The sequence below is a fragment of the Echinococcus granulosus genome (assembly GCF_000524195.1).
Source record: "Echinococcus granulosus chromosome Unknown EG_S00013, whole genome shotgun sequence".
Taxonomy (NCBI): Eukaryota; Metazoa; Platyhelminthes; class Cestoda; order Cyclophyllidea; family Taeniidae; genus Echinococcus; species Echinococcus granulosus.
Genome location: NW_020170393.1, coordinates 557,232 through 570,165, shown reverse-complemented (window position 1 = coordinate 570,165; position 12,934 = coordinate 557,232). Strand labels below are relative to the sequence as shown.

Sequence of the window (12,934 nt, the reverse complement as noted above, 5' to 3'; positions counted from 1 at the left end):
TATGTTACTTGTTAATTTGCTTGTTACTTTGACACCAAGGTACTTGCTAAATATAATTACAAAGCAGTTCTTAAAATTAGGGGGTAAAACCCAAAAGAACAAGTTAGACTCCTCTTAGTACCACCACATCCCACTATAAGGAACTTATTAGTTCTTTGCAATTCTAAAAGAGCTATTTTTGCAACAGCAATGTTTCTCGTGGCTGTAATATGCATATTTCATTTACCACTAACCATAGCCATTACTTCTCTTGCTTTATTTTGTTATTGTAAAATTTTGCTTACTTTTAAACACCATTGCAACCTCATTGTACTAATTTTGGAAACCACTGATGCAAAATCAGCTATGTGGCTTACCCATAGCATTCTTTTGCGAATTTTTGAGCTTTTTGTGATTCTTAAGACAGACTTGACTTCTTTGCTCACCAATATGTTTGTTTGAATGTGTCAAGGGGATAAACTATTTTCCTCAAAAGATGTCGCATCCTTGGTCTTACTACGCGTCCTCTGGATACTATCAATATCCATACTATGGAGTACCTCTCTTCATTTCTGTAATCACTTTTAGGCTTTTGGGTGTAATGCTCAGACATGCGGTGACAGTCAGTCTCAACAGGCTGCCGAAGTACTTGGAACTGCATCTGAAATTCCCCAACCACCTGGTGCACAAAGTGATAGTAGTGTTTCGCCTGCTGCACCGACGGCTTCAACTTTGCCCCCTCAGTGTGCATATGGCGCTTACAATGCTTACTTTCAGTATCCTATGGGAACTTATTCAAGTGATCCGGCAGTGGACGCTGCTCAACGATGGAATGCTATGAACTGTTCTTATTATGGTTACTATTCCGGGACAACTATCGTTGGATCTACACAAACCGCCTTGAACAATCCTAGATCGGATAGCCGATTAAATAGTCAAAGTACTATTTTTTTTCTAAAAAAAAACATTGTTAGATGGGGCTGCAAATCCTGTGGGTTCTGGAACTGTTCCTGGGAATAATAACGCGCCTGCTGCCGGTAACACCCCTAAGCTCTATGAGTCAGGGGGTGGTGAGAGTAAATGGAGTCCCGAGTTAAAGTAAGCCGCTTAATGTCATAAATGTGTTAGGAATTACGTTCAAAGGGCTTTCCTTAGTACGGATACTCCCATTGAGAAGGATCAAATGGAAAGGATACTTCGACAGAAAATTGAATACGTGTTTCGCAACAACGTTTCCGTCGACTGGACTAAAGAACCCATTCCAGCCATACCCACTAAATGTCTCGCAGCAGCTACCCAGATCACGGCGAAGAAGTCATCAGTAAAGTAGGTTGTCGTATACCCCAGTTTTTGTGTTCCAGTGTGCATTTATTACCATATAAGTCCCATAGAGGCGGTCCCGTAATGATTTGAAACCCCACAATTTTATTCTGCTAGTGTGGTGCGTCCAGTTCCACTTCAACCATGGCGGACACGGGGTCGAAATGCCGGATCTTTACCGACTGGTACTTTGGCTCGAACTCAACAGGCATCGGTGCTTTTTGGTAAAGCCGATGTTGAAAAGTCTAATGTGGCACCTTCACCCCTTAGCTCTAATAATCGCGCGACTGAACCACTACCAGTACCAGAACTTGTTGAACATACAAAAAGAAAAAGGTTTTCCCATCAACGGAGTGGGTCTTCTCGGTCGTCATCAGCTTCCTCGTCTTACCGAGATGAGAGTCGTCAAAAACACATTTCTAGGAAAAGGTCATCACAATCTCCGGTGAGACCCAGTAATAAAAGACGGAAATGTCATCGGGAGTCTGGTACCGACAGCGATTATTTAACAAATGACCGGTGGGTATCTAGCGAAATTTCATATTCGGTATCGAGAGATGCTTCAATCTTCGTTTAAGTATTTGTATATCTGTAGCTTCTTCGCCCTTATTCCGTTTTCTACCGCCAATTTATTCTGGGTATTAAGCCCATCGCTAGCAGAATTTGCAAATTGGTAAACCGTCACAGCATTGGTCCTTTATGCTTGATAGGCTCGGGGGTATAATCATGTCGGCTCACTCGAATTGTTGGTTTACCGGTTGGAAGACTCCCATGAACTGGTGTACATTTAATTTTCAGAACAAACTCCGAAGGATCCGATAGCTCATCAATCCCGAGTTCACCAAAGGCTAGGCGCGGTCGCAATAAAAGGCGCAACGGTGGTGGTCGGAAGAAGTCATCTCCAAAGAAAGTTTCACCCTCGTCTCCCATTGGCCGTGGAGGAAAGCGCGGTGGCGCTAATGTTGTCCGAGGTCGTGGTGGCAAAACCGCTGCTCAGCAGAAACGTTGGACTGCTCCCGATACGTCCCAACATCGACTGAGCCAACGTGCCGATCGTTTTAAGGATCACCTAGGTGCTGGGTCTATAGCCAAATCAACTAAGCAGTTGAGCCTACTCGCTAGTGCCACGGACTCGGATCTTCTGTCCGAGAGGTTGGAACAGTTTAATATCGTCGGTACTATGCAGGAACTTGAGAAACCCTACCTGCGTTTAACTGCTGTGAGTGTCGGTTTCAGTAACTTTTTGACTTGGGACTCCGGATTTTATACGGAGAAACGTGTATTTAGGCTCCCGACCCGGCTAACGTGCGACCTCCAGATGTTTTGAAGAAGGCCGTTGCGCACGTCAAACAGCGTTGGAAGGAGCGCGGTGATTACTTGTGGGTATGCGAACAACTCAAGAGCATTCGTCAGGATCTCACGGTACGTCTGCATTATTTGCATTTTTTGTGTAGTTGGTTTGTAACTAAGGGGATCATTGGATCTGACTTTTCCTTAGGTACAACGCATCCAAACGGAACTCACTGCCGAAGTTTACGAAGTTCATGCTGACATCGCCCTTGAAGCTGGCGACTCGCAGGAATTTCACCAATGCCAGTCGCAACTCTCTCTCCTCCATGCGGAAGGTCTTGGTTTATCTCGTCATGCGGAATTCACGGCCTACCGTCTTCTGTACTACATATTTACCCAGGATTTATTAGGTATATTAGCGTACGATTGCTACTTCAATTAGCTTTTGTTTAGTCATCCGTGAACCTAGATCTCACAGTGCACCTTAGTGCTGAGCACAAAACGACCTAGTAAAACTAGTGCAGAATGAAGTTTGTTTATGAAACCCCTCTTTTTTGTCTTCAGGTATGAGCACGCTCCTAGCGTCATTGAAGGATTCACAGAGAACCAATCCCTTCATACGGTTTGCTCTGACAGTTCGAGAGGCTTGGGCTCTTCGTAATTATAAGCGCTTTTTCCATCTCGCCTGTGACCCAGACGCTGCTGCTTCGTTCGAGACGAAAACGAGCAAAATGCGTGGTTGTCGACAGATCCTGTCCTGGTCCCTTGATCGGGAGCGCAAATTCGCTCTTAAAGCCATCTTTAAGACGTGCGTACTCTCGCAAGATTCCTTTCGTGCTGGTTTTTATGTATAGGTGTGCGTATGCATCAACTAACTTTGTAGAGTAGGTTTACGGTCTGTAAGTTTCGGTGCACGGAAATTATTCATATTACCTCCTGTTCCCTTTGCGGGTTCCTTCAGAACATTTCTTAATCCAGGTTAGCGCGCTCCTTAGCCTGCACCTATGGTAAGTTACATAAAGTCAACATCGCCGCCCCTGATTGTTACTCAAACGATGCCAAAAGGCAGACGTAAAAGGTCTTACGTCACATTGTCCATAATCCGTGTTTCTCTTCGGACAGGTTGTTATTTGAATGCAGTGAAGCCTCTGCACTCCTTTCTCCCATTTACACTCGACTGCTTATTTTGTCGTTAATTGGCGTATTTTTTTCATCTCCCTTTTTGGTGGTGCATTCCTCTTTTTGGCCTGTCCCCGTACTGCTCGCGTTTCCCCTTGATCTCTCTCGTCATTGACGTCTCCACCTGCCTTCGTGTGCGCTCCTCCAGTTATCGTCCGTACTTGAGTTTCGACTTTGTCACGAAAACCCTTGGTTTTGGTGATGCCAGTTCGTGTGCTGGTTTCATTACCCGAGAGCTAGGTGTTGCTGCTGCCAGTTTGGAAAGTGTTGAAAAGGTAGACTGTAAGGAGATTTGGTCCCAGATGCGCCAGTCTGGCGCTGCGGATGCAGTCGACCACTAGAACCGTGACGCTGATTTTAAGTTTTGAGCTGTCCTTTCACACGTATGTGCGTTCTAGCCCTACGCCAGTACAACTTTTGTCCAAGACAGTAACTAATACCGGGGTTTCGAAAGAGCAAAGGTATCAACGCCCTACGGAATGGTGCCACACTCGTCTTTCAAAAGTGTGCAGGACGTTCTTGTACATACCCCGCATCTCCTCTACGTAGTTTTATACTTTTTTTGAGTCAATAAAAGTTTCCACCCACATTAGCTTTTGCTGGTTGTCACCGAGGCTGAAGACGAGCGCATCAATAAATGAGTGGGGAGCTGACTTCCTATCCAGACGTTCCATTTTTACCCCAAATGCGTGGCGGAGCCCGTAGGGGGAGACGTCGCACTGATGGGAAATGCCCAGCTCTCGTAAACTGATTTGCGGGGTTTTAGGACACGCCTAAACTGTTCGTTTTGATCGAGTTTATCGGGGCTGTGGGTGGTAGGTGTTTACGCAACTACTACATAGCTTGAGAAGTTTTGGCTGCAATGCCTCCAGCCAAGCCTTTGGGCCCCTCAATTGTAAACCACCTTGCCTTTTAAACTACGCAGTTCGTCACGCGTGCAGATGGAGTGCAAACACAATGCTACGATGGGTTCTGAATTCCTCTTCTGCAACTGGCATCACGATGAACGCCAATGCCCGATCCCCCTCCCATTAAAGGCCCTAAGGGTATAAAATTGACACGAAAATCGGGGACAGTCCGCCAACTAAGATAAGACGATGTATTGTCACCAGTGAAACCTATGAATCCGCCTTTGTAGCAGAGTCAGACGCCCACAAATCCTTCACAAGTAGAATGAACCCCACAAGATCACTGACCTCAAGACTACTTCACGATGAGACTAAAAATAAGCAACAGTGAAAACGAAACAGCAGCTCGGTTTACCACCTTTGTGATCACTGAATCGGTTCAGTGTCATGGGGTGCGACTTACGCCAAGTACTAATGTTCTGGTTGGCATCAAAAAACCAAACAACTGCGACCAAGGCAACGCGCAATGAAGGCCATGAGAGCAGCACCTAGGGACGAAAACTAAGTCGATCGCGCCTTCCCGTGCGATGAATCATACCACACAAACACGCAAAAGAGCGCATTCACATTTGTGCCTAGCACAATTAACCTGTTATCAGGTTTGCGGCAAAATACCGCAGAGGACGTCCCTAAACGTATTACTTACCACCTTGAAACACAAGCATAAAATTAATGAACCCACGAAAAGTGCATTGCTTCCCAAGGCAAAAAAACTGCTCACTACTGATTACAAAGAATTAGAGTCGAAATCTGCACCGTGAATAAGACAGTTGCATAAAACACCGACATAAGACATTCGAAATCGGTTACATATATTGGGTACTTTACAAAGGGGCTAGGAAAACTATGAAATGGATTAGCGATATGTACAATTAAAAATGTGATCTCTTCCACGCATCAATGAAATCGTGGGTCGAAAAAACTTCCACTGACCGGCGGTGGCTTCTGGGTGAATGGCCGATCGTTGACATTCCCACCTACGATGGAGGAAGTCTTGAGAATGCTCGGAGTGGTTCTTCTGGGAGCTTCGTTGGATGGGAACCCAGCACCTTTGGAGTATATTATCGGCGGTTCCTCAGACAAATCTGTACAAATGTCTGCAAATTCATAGGACATCGAGGCTCTTGCACCACCCAGTGAGGAGTGAGAAGGTCCTGAGGGGCTATAATCGATGAAATTGCCGCGTGAGGAAGGACCGGGCACTTCTTCGATCATCCGGGATCGTTTGAATGACGGTGCGTGCGCTGGTGGCAATTTCAGTTGCCGCTTCACATTTTTGGATTGAGGACGCCGATAGCTAGGAACACCCATGTGACGAAAGTCATCTTCCCAGCCATTATTAAAGTCCCCGGGCTAAAATAATAGAAATGATTGCATAAAATAGATGGCAAAAAGTATATTCAACAAACTGGGATTCCAGCATTTACCATGGATTCTGATTCAGGATCCGATTCGTCAACAGACATGCCATCGGGAGGATAGGCTATATAGAACACGAAAACGTTTAAGACGTGGGAAATAAAGCAGTATAAGTAAAGCCTGATGAAAAACACCTTTGGGGCGTTGAATCGGTGGTCGACGGTTAGTAGGTGCAGCCCTACTTCGCTAACAATATGGGTAAGTTAGAGACATCATACCGATACCTGGATTTGGTTGTTACGATTTTGACTATTCTGAACCGCAGGTGATTTACCAGTTCTAGGAAATGACGTCGCTCAAAATTATAAGCAAACTTTTTGCCATCCTGTTCGATATTCTGCGTCGATTTCGACTGCAGTGCAATCAACTTTTCCAACAAGAAACTGGAAAGGAAACGTGATGTTACAAATTAGAAATCATACGCTCTGTGTCTGGATATTTCTTGAAAACTTTTACGGAGACGATCTAATTCTTCCTTAAGGAGTTCATTTGCCTAAAATTTTACTGTAGGAGAGTTGGAATGCGAAATACCATAACTTGTTCGCTGCACAGCAACTTCAGAGACTCATAACGGTCTTTCAAGGATATATCTACAAATACATTAAGAAAAAGTGCATAAGAAGCTTGCTTTCTTCCGATTCTGTCATTATGAAAGCGCGAATGTCTTCCCGATCGTAGCAAATAATAAAGACCAGAGAGCCAGTTCAGTGCAAATAGGAATGGATCAAAAAAGCGAGCGAGCCGCGCAAACACCAACTTATAATGGGTGGTATGTGATAAGAGCAGTCGACATGATGGCAGGCAGCAGCCATTATTAGTGAGTGGGTTGTAGGCAAAATGCCAACTTGTCCGTAATTTTTTATTAGTATTTGAAGTTTTTGGCGGTAAGATTTTTTATAATTGATTCGTTTGAATTGATTGGGGTGCGTATGAGGTTTTCAAAGCGGGGCGCTAGTCGCCGCATTCTGCTGGCGTGACTTTCCTGTGATAATCTAACAAATTGTCCTGTGTTTCCGAACTTCGAAGTCATAAACGTAGGTATTTTAATGCCCTGCTGTTGAACCACATAGTCAGACCTTACTAGCCTCTTTCGACCTTGGACACAGTACTTGCTCTCAACAAATTTTTTATGGTTCTTTCTAGGAGTTCAGTATACTTATTATTAATTTGAGCATCTGCGTATTGCGCAGCCTATTCATGGAGGCGTATACTGATAGCTTCAGGCGTGACCAATTTTATCATCTCATTGTGTAATTTCACCATTTCTACATCAGTTAGATATGTTGACATTTTGTATTTTAGATGACACGGCACTCGAAAAATTGCACCGCAAATACGGTGTATACTTATCACGAGCGTCGCAAAGACGCTAAACATTCAGGATACGGCACTCAGACCGTCCGTTTAGGCAAGGATTCAATACGAGCATTCGATTGCTGTTGCCTTACACTTCAACCGGCGAAGGATCCCGTCATCACTCAGGATGGTTTCATTTATGATCGTGCCGCTATTCTTGAGTACATTCTCTCTCAGAAGGCCGACATTAAACGGCGCCAGAAAATATACGCTAAACAGTGCGATCGCGCCGCCCGTGAGGCTTTGGAGAAAAAAAAGGCTGCTCAGGATGAGAAAGCTCGCGCGTTCATGGCCCTTAACACCCTCGATACGCACTCCAAGGCCTCAGCTCAAGCCGCGGAGTCGGAAGCCCTCGCTAGCGTCTCCAAGGGAAATTGTAAACTGACGTCATTCGAGGGCGACTACAAACCAGGCACGGCTGCCAGTTTCTGGACCCAGACTCCAAGCGCTAGCGATTCTTTGAAGCATGAAAAAGACATTCCCAAACCTGATCCTGTGGTCCGTTGTCCTATGAGTGGCAAACCGCTGCGATATAAGGACCTCATAACTGTCAATTTCACGAACCTAGATGTAGACGATGCTGGTTCTGGGAGCTGCAACACTGGAGCTAACGAGATCCGACGAGTATGCGCAGTTTCAAAGGATCCTTTGACAAGCGCTACTCGCTGTTTCGTCCTGCGCCCCTCGGGCGCCGTGGTGACTCGTGAGGTTGTGGAGAAGATTATCCGCAAGGAAATGATTGATCCCATCTCCGGAACGAAGCTGGCCGAGTCGGATTTGATTGAGGTGCGAGTCGGCTGTGGAGGCTTCGCTGATGGGCGCTCCGTTCTCACTGCCTCACGGGTGGCTCCTGTGATGCCCTCTTGATGTTTCTTTTTTTCTCATCTCTTCCCCCCCCCCCCCATGAACTCCTCCCCTACCTTTACACCCAACTCAATGTACAAATGCACGTATATATACTACATTGCCTAGTCTTTTCAGTGTGTTTTATGTGTGTTTAACTTTCGATTTAACAGTTGTTCGTCTCTTTGCTATGGTTGGGGAGTAATCTGATTTAATTTGCTACGGGCTCGTATCGTTTCCACTAAATTCGTCACTTTTTTCATGCAGTTATCCCCAATTATTTTTTATCAGGCAAGAGTTATGCCTGCTGCCGATTAAGTAATACGTTCTGTAACTAAATAAGTAGTCTAAATATCCCCTGCGTCGCAGTTCATGTCTGTGGTTTGATGGTTATCGGTTTCGACAGAGCTAGTACTTGGTAGATGTGACTCTAAAACGAGGTAGGGAATGCCAACATACAACTCTCCTCGGAGAAACGCTCTTCTGATTATTTGACCAATGTTTCCCCAAATTCTTTTGGACAGATCCTATGGATCCCTTTGATCTAGTCAGCGAGGAAGTTCCCTCCATCCCCTTTGAACAGAAGCAGCTGGAGATTTTGGCAAGCCCAGATGTTTTTTACAATGCTATAGAGGTAGGCATGGTCCTCCACTTATAATAGTCGCCTAGAGTGGTATCAAAGCAACTCGACGCCGCATTGTTCTTGCCACCCTCTACCTCGGTATGGGCGAACTCGAAAAACGGCTGGTATGCATCGGAATGCCCTACTATTTATTATTTAAGTAGCATTAAATTAACCCCATCTACTTTGTAGGTCAAGGCCATTGTTGAGAATAAAAACAATCCACGGGTAACTTTACTTGCAGACGCAATACGATCCACGCGTACACTCAAGGCAACTGCAGAATTCTCAGGTGTTCAGGGGTGTGAAGTGAGTGAAAACACTTCCATTACCACACAGCACTCTCCTTTGTTCCTGCTTCAGCGGATCGCGCGATTGCCATCTTCCCGAGTGGCTCTCTACCAGAGTCATCGTGTGCGTGGTTGGATGCATCGGATTTTGCCTGAGAGATTAAATGAACTCTTGGGTCTCCAACACATGAAAGTCTGTGTTTTCGACGATGACGTCATCGTTAGTGGGTGTGTTTGACATCATGTCAACTGAACGCATTGTTATATTCGAGGCAGGCAGATGCCTTTCTGGAATTGGCCTCTCACCTATGCATTATTTCTCGGTTTAGTGAAGTAAATAATGAATGAGGCTATTCCACCCTTTTAATAATAAAAATCACTATTGACGTAGGCGAAGATTCAATATTATTTCCATCACTTGTTAATACCTTCTCATCCTCAAATATCCCTTTCTCTTATTCCTAACACAGAGCGAATTTAAGCGAGGAATACTTCAAAACGCGGCAGGACCGCGCGTGGTTGTTTCGAGGTGTTCCAGCTCTAGCGGACTTCTACTCAAACCTCATTGATGTCGTTGTTTCTTTGAGCTATCAGGTCACCCCAGAGGGCGAGCTTAAAACCACTTCGAAGGAAACCGACCCAGAGTTGGGTAGGTGTCCTAACTTTGCCACTGAATCGCTCTTTTGAGCTCTGCACTTTCCTGATTTATAATTTTCCTTTTGAACCTTTGTCTATTTATTCTCGGTCGGTTGTTGACCAGTAGTCGCATTGATACATTTTAAAACTACTTATATAATCTCCAGACAGGAGATCACCCGGTTTGAGGCAAGATGGCTCATACTGTGAGTCATAGCGTTGGTGTTAGCACCTTTTCTTACTTGAGTTTTCTTAACCATAGTAGCAGAAATTCAAATTAGTACTTATTTTTATTTTGTTATGTCACCATGTTACTATTTTTTTTCTGTATCGTTAAATAAAATCACGACTGAACTGGTCGTCCCGAAAGAAAATTCATCTTGTATCAGTAGCATTTGACGGTGCCGAAACTCGGTTACCCCAAATCACCCCCTAGCACTTTTTGTCCCACTATGATGCCTATTGTTATCGGTGTAATTCACTTCACATCGACATTATGTGCGCTTTTTCTGAACGCGATCTATCACACACCCGTACAACCGCCTTGTTTACTACTTTCGAGTGAAAACACCGCACGGACATCGTGGCGTCTGGTATTTCCCCGACGCCCGTCGATTGCCTCTTCTACTGTCTCCTTCGGTTGCTCCCTCTCCCGCCCCCTAGCAATGTGTGTTGCTGCGATCTAGGATGATGATTTATAGGTACAGCGTTCAAGCCCGCCTCCGTGGTGGGAAATTCCGCAGAAGTCACGTGTGCACCCCCCTCCCCCTCCTCATCCCTCAATCTATTCTGTGTTTCTCCACTCCATTGGCCTTTCTGCACCTGGCAAGCTTAATGCCTACCCTCACTCCCCTTTTTCTTTCATCCAATCCTCTCCTACCAAAACTTTATGTTACTGCCACTGTAAGCTGTTTCTTTCTCTTTCGTTTTATTCTTTATCTTATGTCCTCACAAAGTCGGTATTAAGGCCTTTGTCCGTGCTTTAAACTACTAGCTTAATTGATGAGTTGATGTGCTGCCCCAGGAACTCGTTCACTCCCTCATCTAGCAGACAAGAAGGCCTACTGTGACCTTTTTCGATCGCGCATTGAAGCCTTTCTCACGGAGGCAAAGACGAAGTACGCCACAGCGATCGCACCAAGGGCCTATGACAGTGCGGTCTTCCCGACAGTGCAGATGGGTGCCTACGGCATACAGCAGGAGGTCCCGCTGGTGCAACGACTCCTGCATGTTCTGCCAGCGTGCGATATCGCTTTCACCACTGGCTACTTCTGTCCCACGCAAGAACTCGAAGTGGCAATGACTGCCATTGCTCGGCTTCCTGGCCATCCAGGCTCACAAGTTCATATCCTGTGTGCTGCACCTCAGGTCTGCCCTAGCTACCCTTCAGTGCCTTTTTTGTACTCTGTCATAAATAGTCTCTACGGCTGTATTAGCTTCGCTTCCTTGAAACCATTAATCGGGAAACACTGTATCCACGAAGCTAAATTGGATATATGTCATCCTCCTCCCTCCAAAAGGCCAACAGTTTCTTCAATTCCAAAGGCCTCGCCGGGGTTATTCCAGCAGCATATCGTGAGATGCTAATCTCTTTTCTCCAACACACCGCCCGATTACCCAACATTCACGTGCACGAGTACTTCCGCCCCGGCTGGACCTTCCACGCCAAGGGCCTCTGGTTGACCACGCGTGGTACTGCTGCCACCACCCTCGCGTTCGTTGGCTCCTCAAATTATGGCTATCGGTCACGCAACCTCGACCTTGAGAGTCAGGTGGTAGTGGTCACGCGCGATGTGAAGCTGCAACGCCGGATCGAGGCTGAGCGGAGGTGGCTGTGGGATGCACGCTACCTACATCCGGTTACATTGCAGGGGCTTTTGCTGCCCACGGAACCAAGATTCAAGTGGTTTATCAGGTGGACTTTACCCTTCCTTCGACGTATCATGTAGATGCCTTTTTTGTCAATGCAGTTTGCACGTCACTCCTTTTTGCCATTCACCAGTCTATAGGCAGTCGAACAAGCCCTTTTACGAGGCTGATTTAACCATGTAGAAACCTTATTGCAGCGTTCACAGTCCGAACAAAGTTGTCATTCAGCAATAACGTGCAGCAATCTGGGCGTTTCTGCTGATTTATTGGTGGAGGAGGCTATTGTTTCTGAGTAGCCCTGTTCTTGACATCCGCTACGCTCTAGTAATAATGGACTTAGTTGCTGAATGGGAAAATCACGACTTCTTTCGTATCCATCTTCGTACACACGCACATCTTCCGGCGTACCCTTGCAATAATCGTGGAACGGGAAGCACGCACATTTTTTTACTTTTTTAATGGTGCAAGCTGGCATTTTGTTTGCCTCAACTTTGTTTCAGCCTCTGACGCATCAGTAGTTGGCGAATAAAATCTGTAGCCCGAAGAATTTACTGAGGTCTTGTTTGGGAACAAAATCTCACCTTTCGACGTCAACTCAAGTGGAATACTGGCTTATTACCAAAAAAACATAGTACCCACATACATTAATAACTTAAATATTCGCGAGATTAGGCATAGAATCCGCCGCGGATTGGGAGAATTCGTGAATGTTTGGCACGAGTCACTGAAAGTGCTAGTAGATGCTTAGCCCTGGAATGTAATCTCCAAAAGGGAGTGAAGTAGGACTACCTTTGGGTGAGAATGGCTTTGCTTTTCACAGCCTACAACGGTACTGTTTAAATCCATTTCAATATTCACGTGAATTACCACGATTTTGTTTGTGGAAGTGGTACGTTTTGAAAGCACAGGCTGAAACAAGTGTAAATAATGGCGCACCGAGAGTCGCAGTAGCAGTAGGTACACTTTGAAGTGCAACAACTCTTCATCTAAAAGTAGAGGAAGACAGAAAATCTTGGCGGTAGGATGAATATTAGCACTGGATGCCGTCTCTCCTTGCCATTGCAGCCTAAAAAATAGTCAAACTTCTGCATCGTTGTGTTGGTGCTGCACCCGAGTGACCCCTGATTATGAGACATAGGTGTCTGGTAATAGCTTTATCACAAGGGAGCGGACGAGTTATGAGTTTGGTGCCTTCTTTTAACGATTTTGAGAGGTAGATTTGA

At 45.5% G+C, this 12,934-nt stretch overlaps 4 protein-coding genes across 4 annotated transcripts; 3 read left to right on the top strand and 1 right to left on the bottom strand. All coding sequences in view use genetic code 11, as the record gives it.

The window, feature by feature from the left end:
• Positions 1-475: 475 nt before the first annotated feature.
• Positions 476-4,109, top strand: EGR_02774 (Leukocyte receptor cluster member protein; the record flags this gene model as incomplete). The annotated part of the gene is made up of 9 exons (XM_024492023.1): positions 476-535; positions 568-919; positions 954-1,077; positions 1,108-1,305; positions 2,098-2,518; positions 2,587-2,721; positions 2,798-2,999; positions 3,154-3,397; positions 3,917-4,109. 9 exons carry the CDS (start codon positions 476-478, stop codon positions 4,107-4,109), a joined length of 1,929 nt encoding a protein of 642 aa, XP_024353517.1.
• A 548-nt stretch (positions 4,110-4,657) lies between these two features.
• On the bottom strand, positions 4,658-6,907 carry EGR_02773 (hypothetical protein; the record flags this gene model as incomplete). Its single annotated transcript, XM_024492022.1, has 9 exons — positions 4,658-4,759; positions 5,610-6,029; positions 6,104-6,159; positions 6,230-6,281; positions 6,320-6,374; positions 6,410-6,478; positions 6,518-6,588; positions 6,627-6,685; positions 6,853-6,907. The coding sequence occupies 9 exons, from the start codon at positions 6,905-6,907 to the stop codon at positions 4,658-4,660; spliced, it is 939 nt and encodes a 312-aa protein (XP_024353516.1).
• Positions 6,908-7,397: 490 nt separating this feature from the next.
• On the top strand, positions 7,398-8,318 carry EGR_02772 (Nitric oxide synthase-interacting protein; the record flags this gene model as incomplete). The annotated part of the gene is made up of 1 exon (XM_024492021.1): positions 7,398-8,318. One exon carries the CDS (start codon positions 7,398-7,400, stop codon positions 8,316-8,318), a length of 921 nt encoding a protein of 306 aa, XP_024353515.1.
• A 505-nt stretch (positions 8,319-8,823) lies between these two features.
• EGR_02771 (CDP-diacylglycerol--glycerol-3-phosphate 3-phosphatidyltransferase) lies at positions 8,824-11,791 on the top strand (the record flags this gene model as incomplete). The annotated part of the gene is made up of 7 exons (XM_024492020.1): positions 8,824-8,928; positions 8,964-9,041; positions 9,109-9,225; positions 9,280-9,434; positions 9,677-9,855; positions 10,891-11,210; positions 11,363-11,791. The coding sequence occupies 7 exons, from the start codon at positions 8,824-8,826 to the stop codon at positions 11,789-11,791; spliced, it is 1,383 nt and encodes a 460-aa protein (XP_024353514.1).
• Between the last annotated feature and the right edge of the window lie 1,143 nt (positions 11,792-12,934).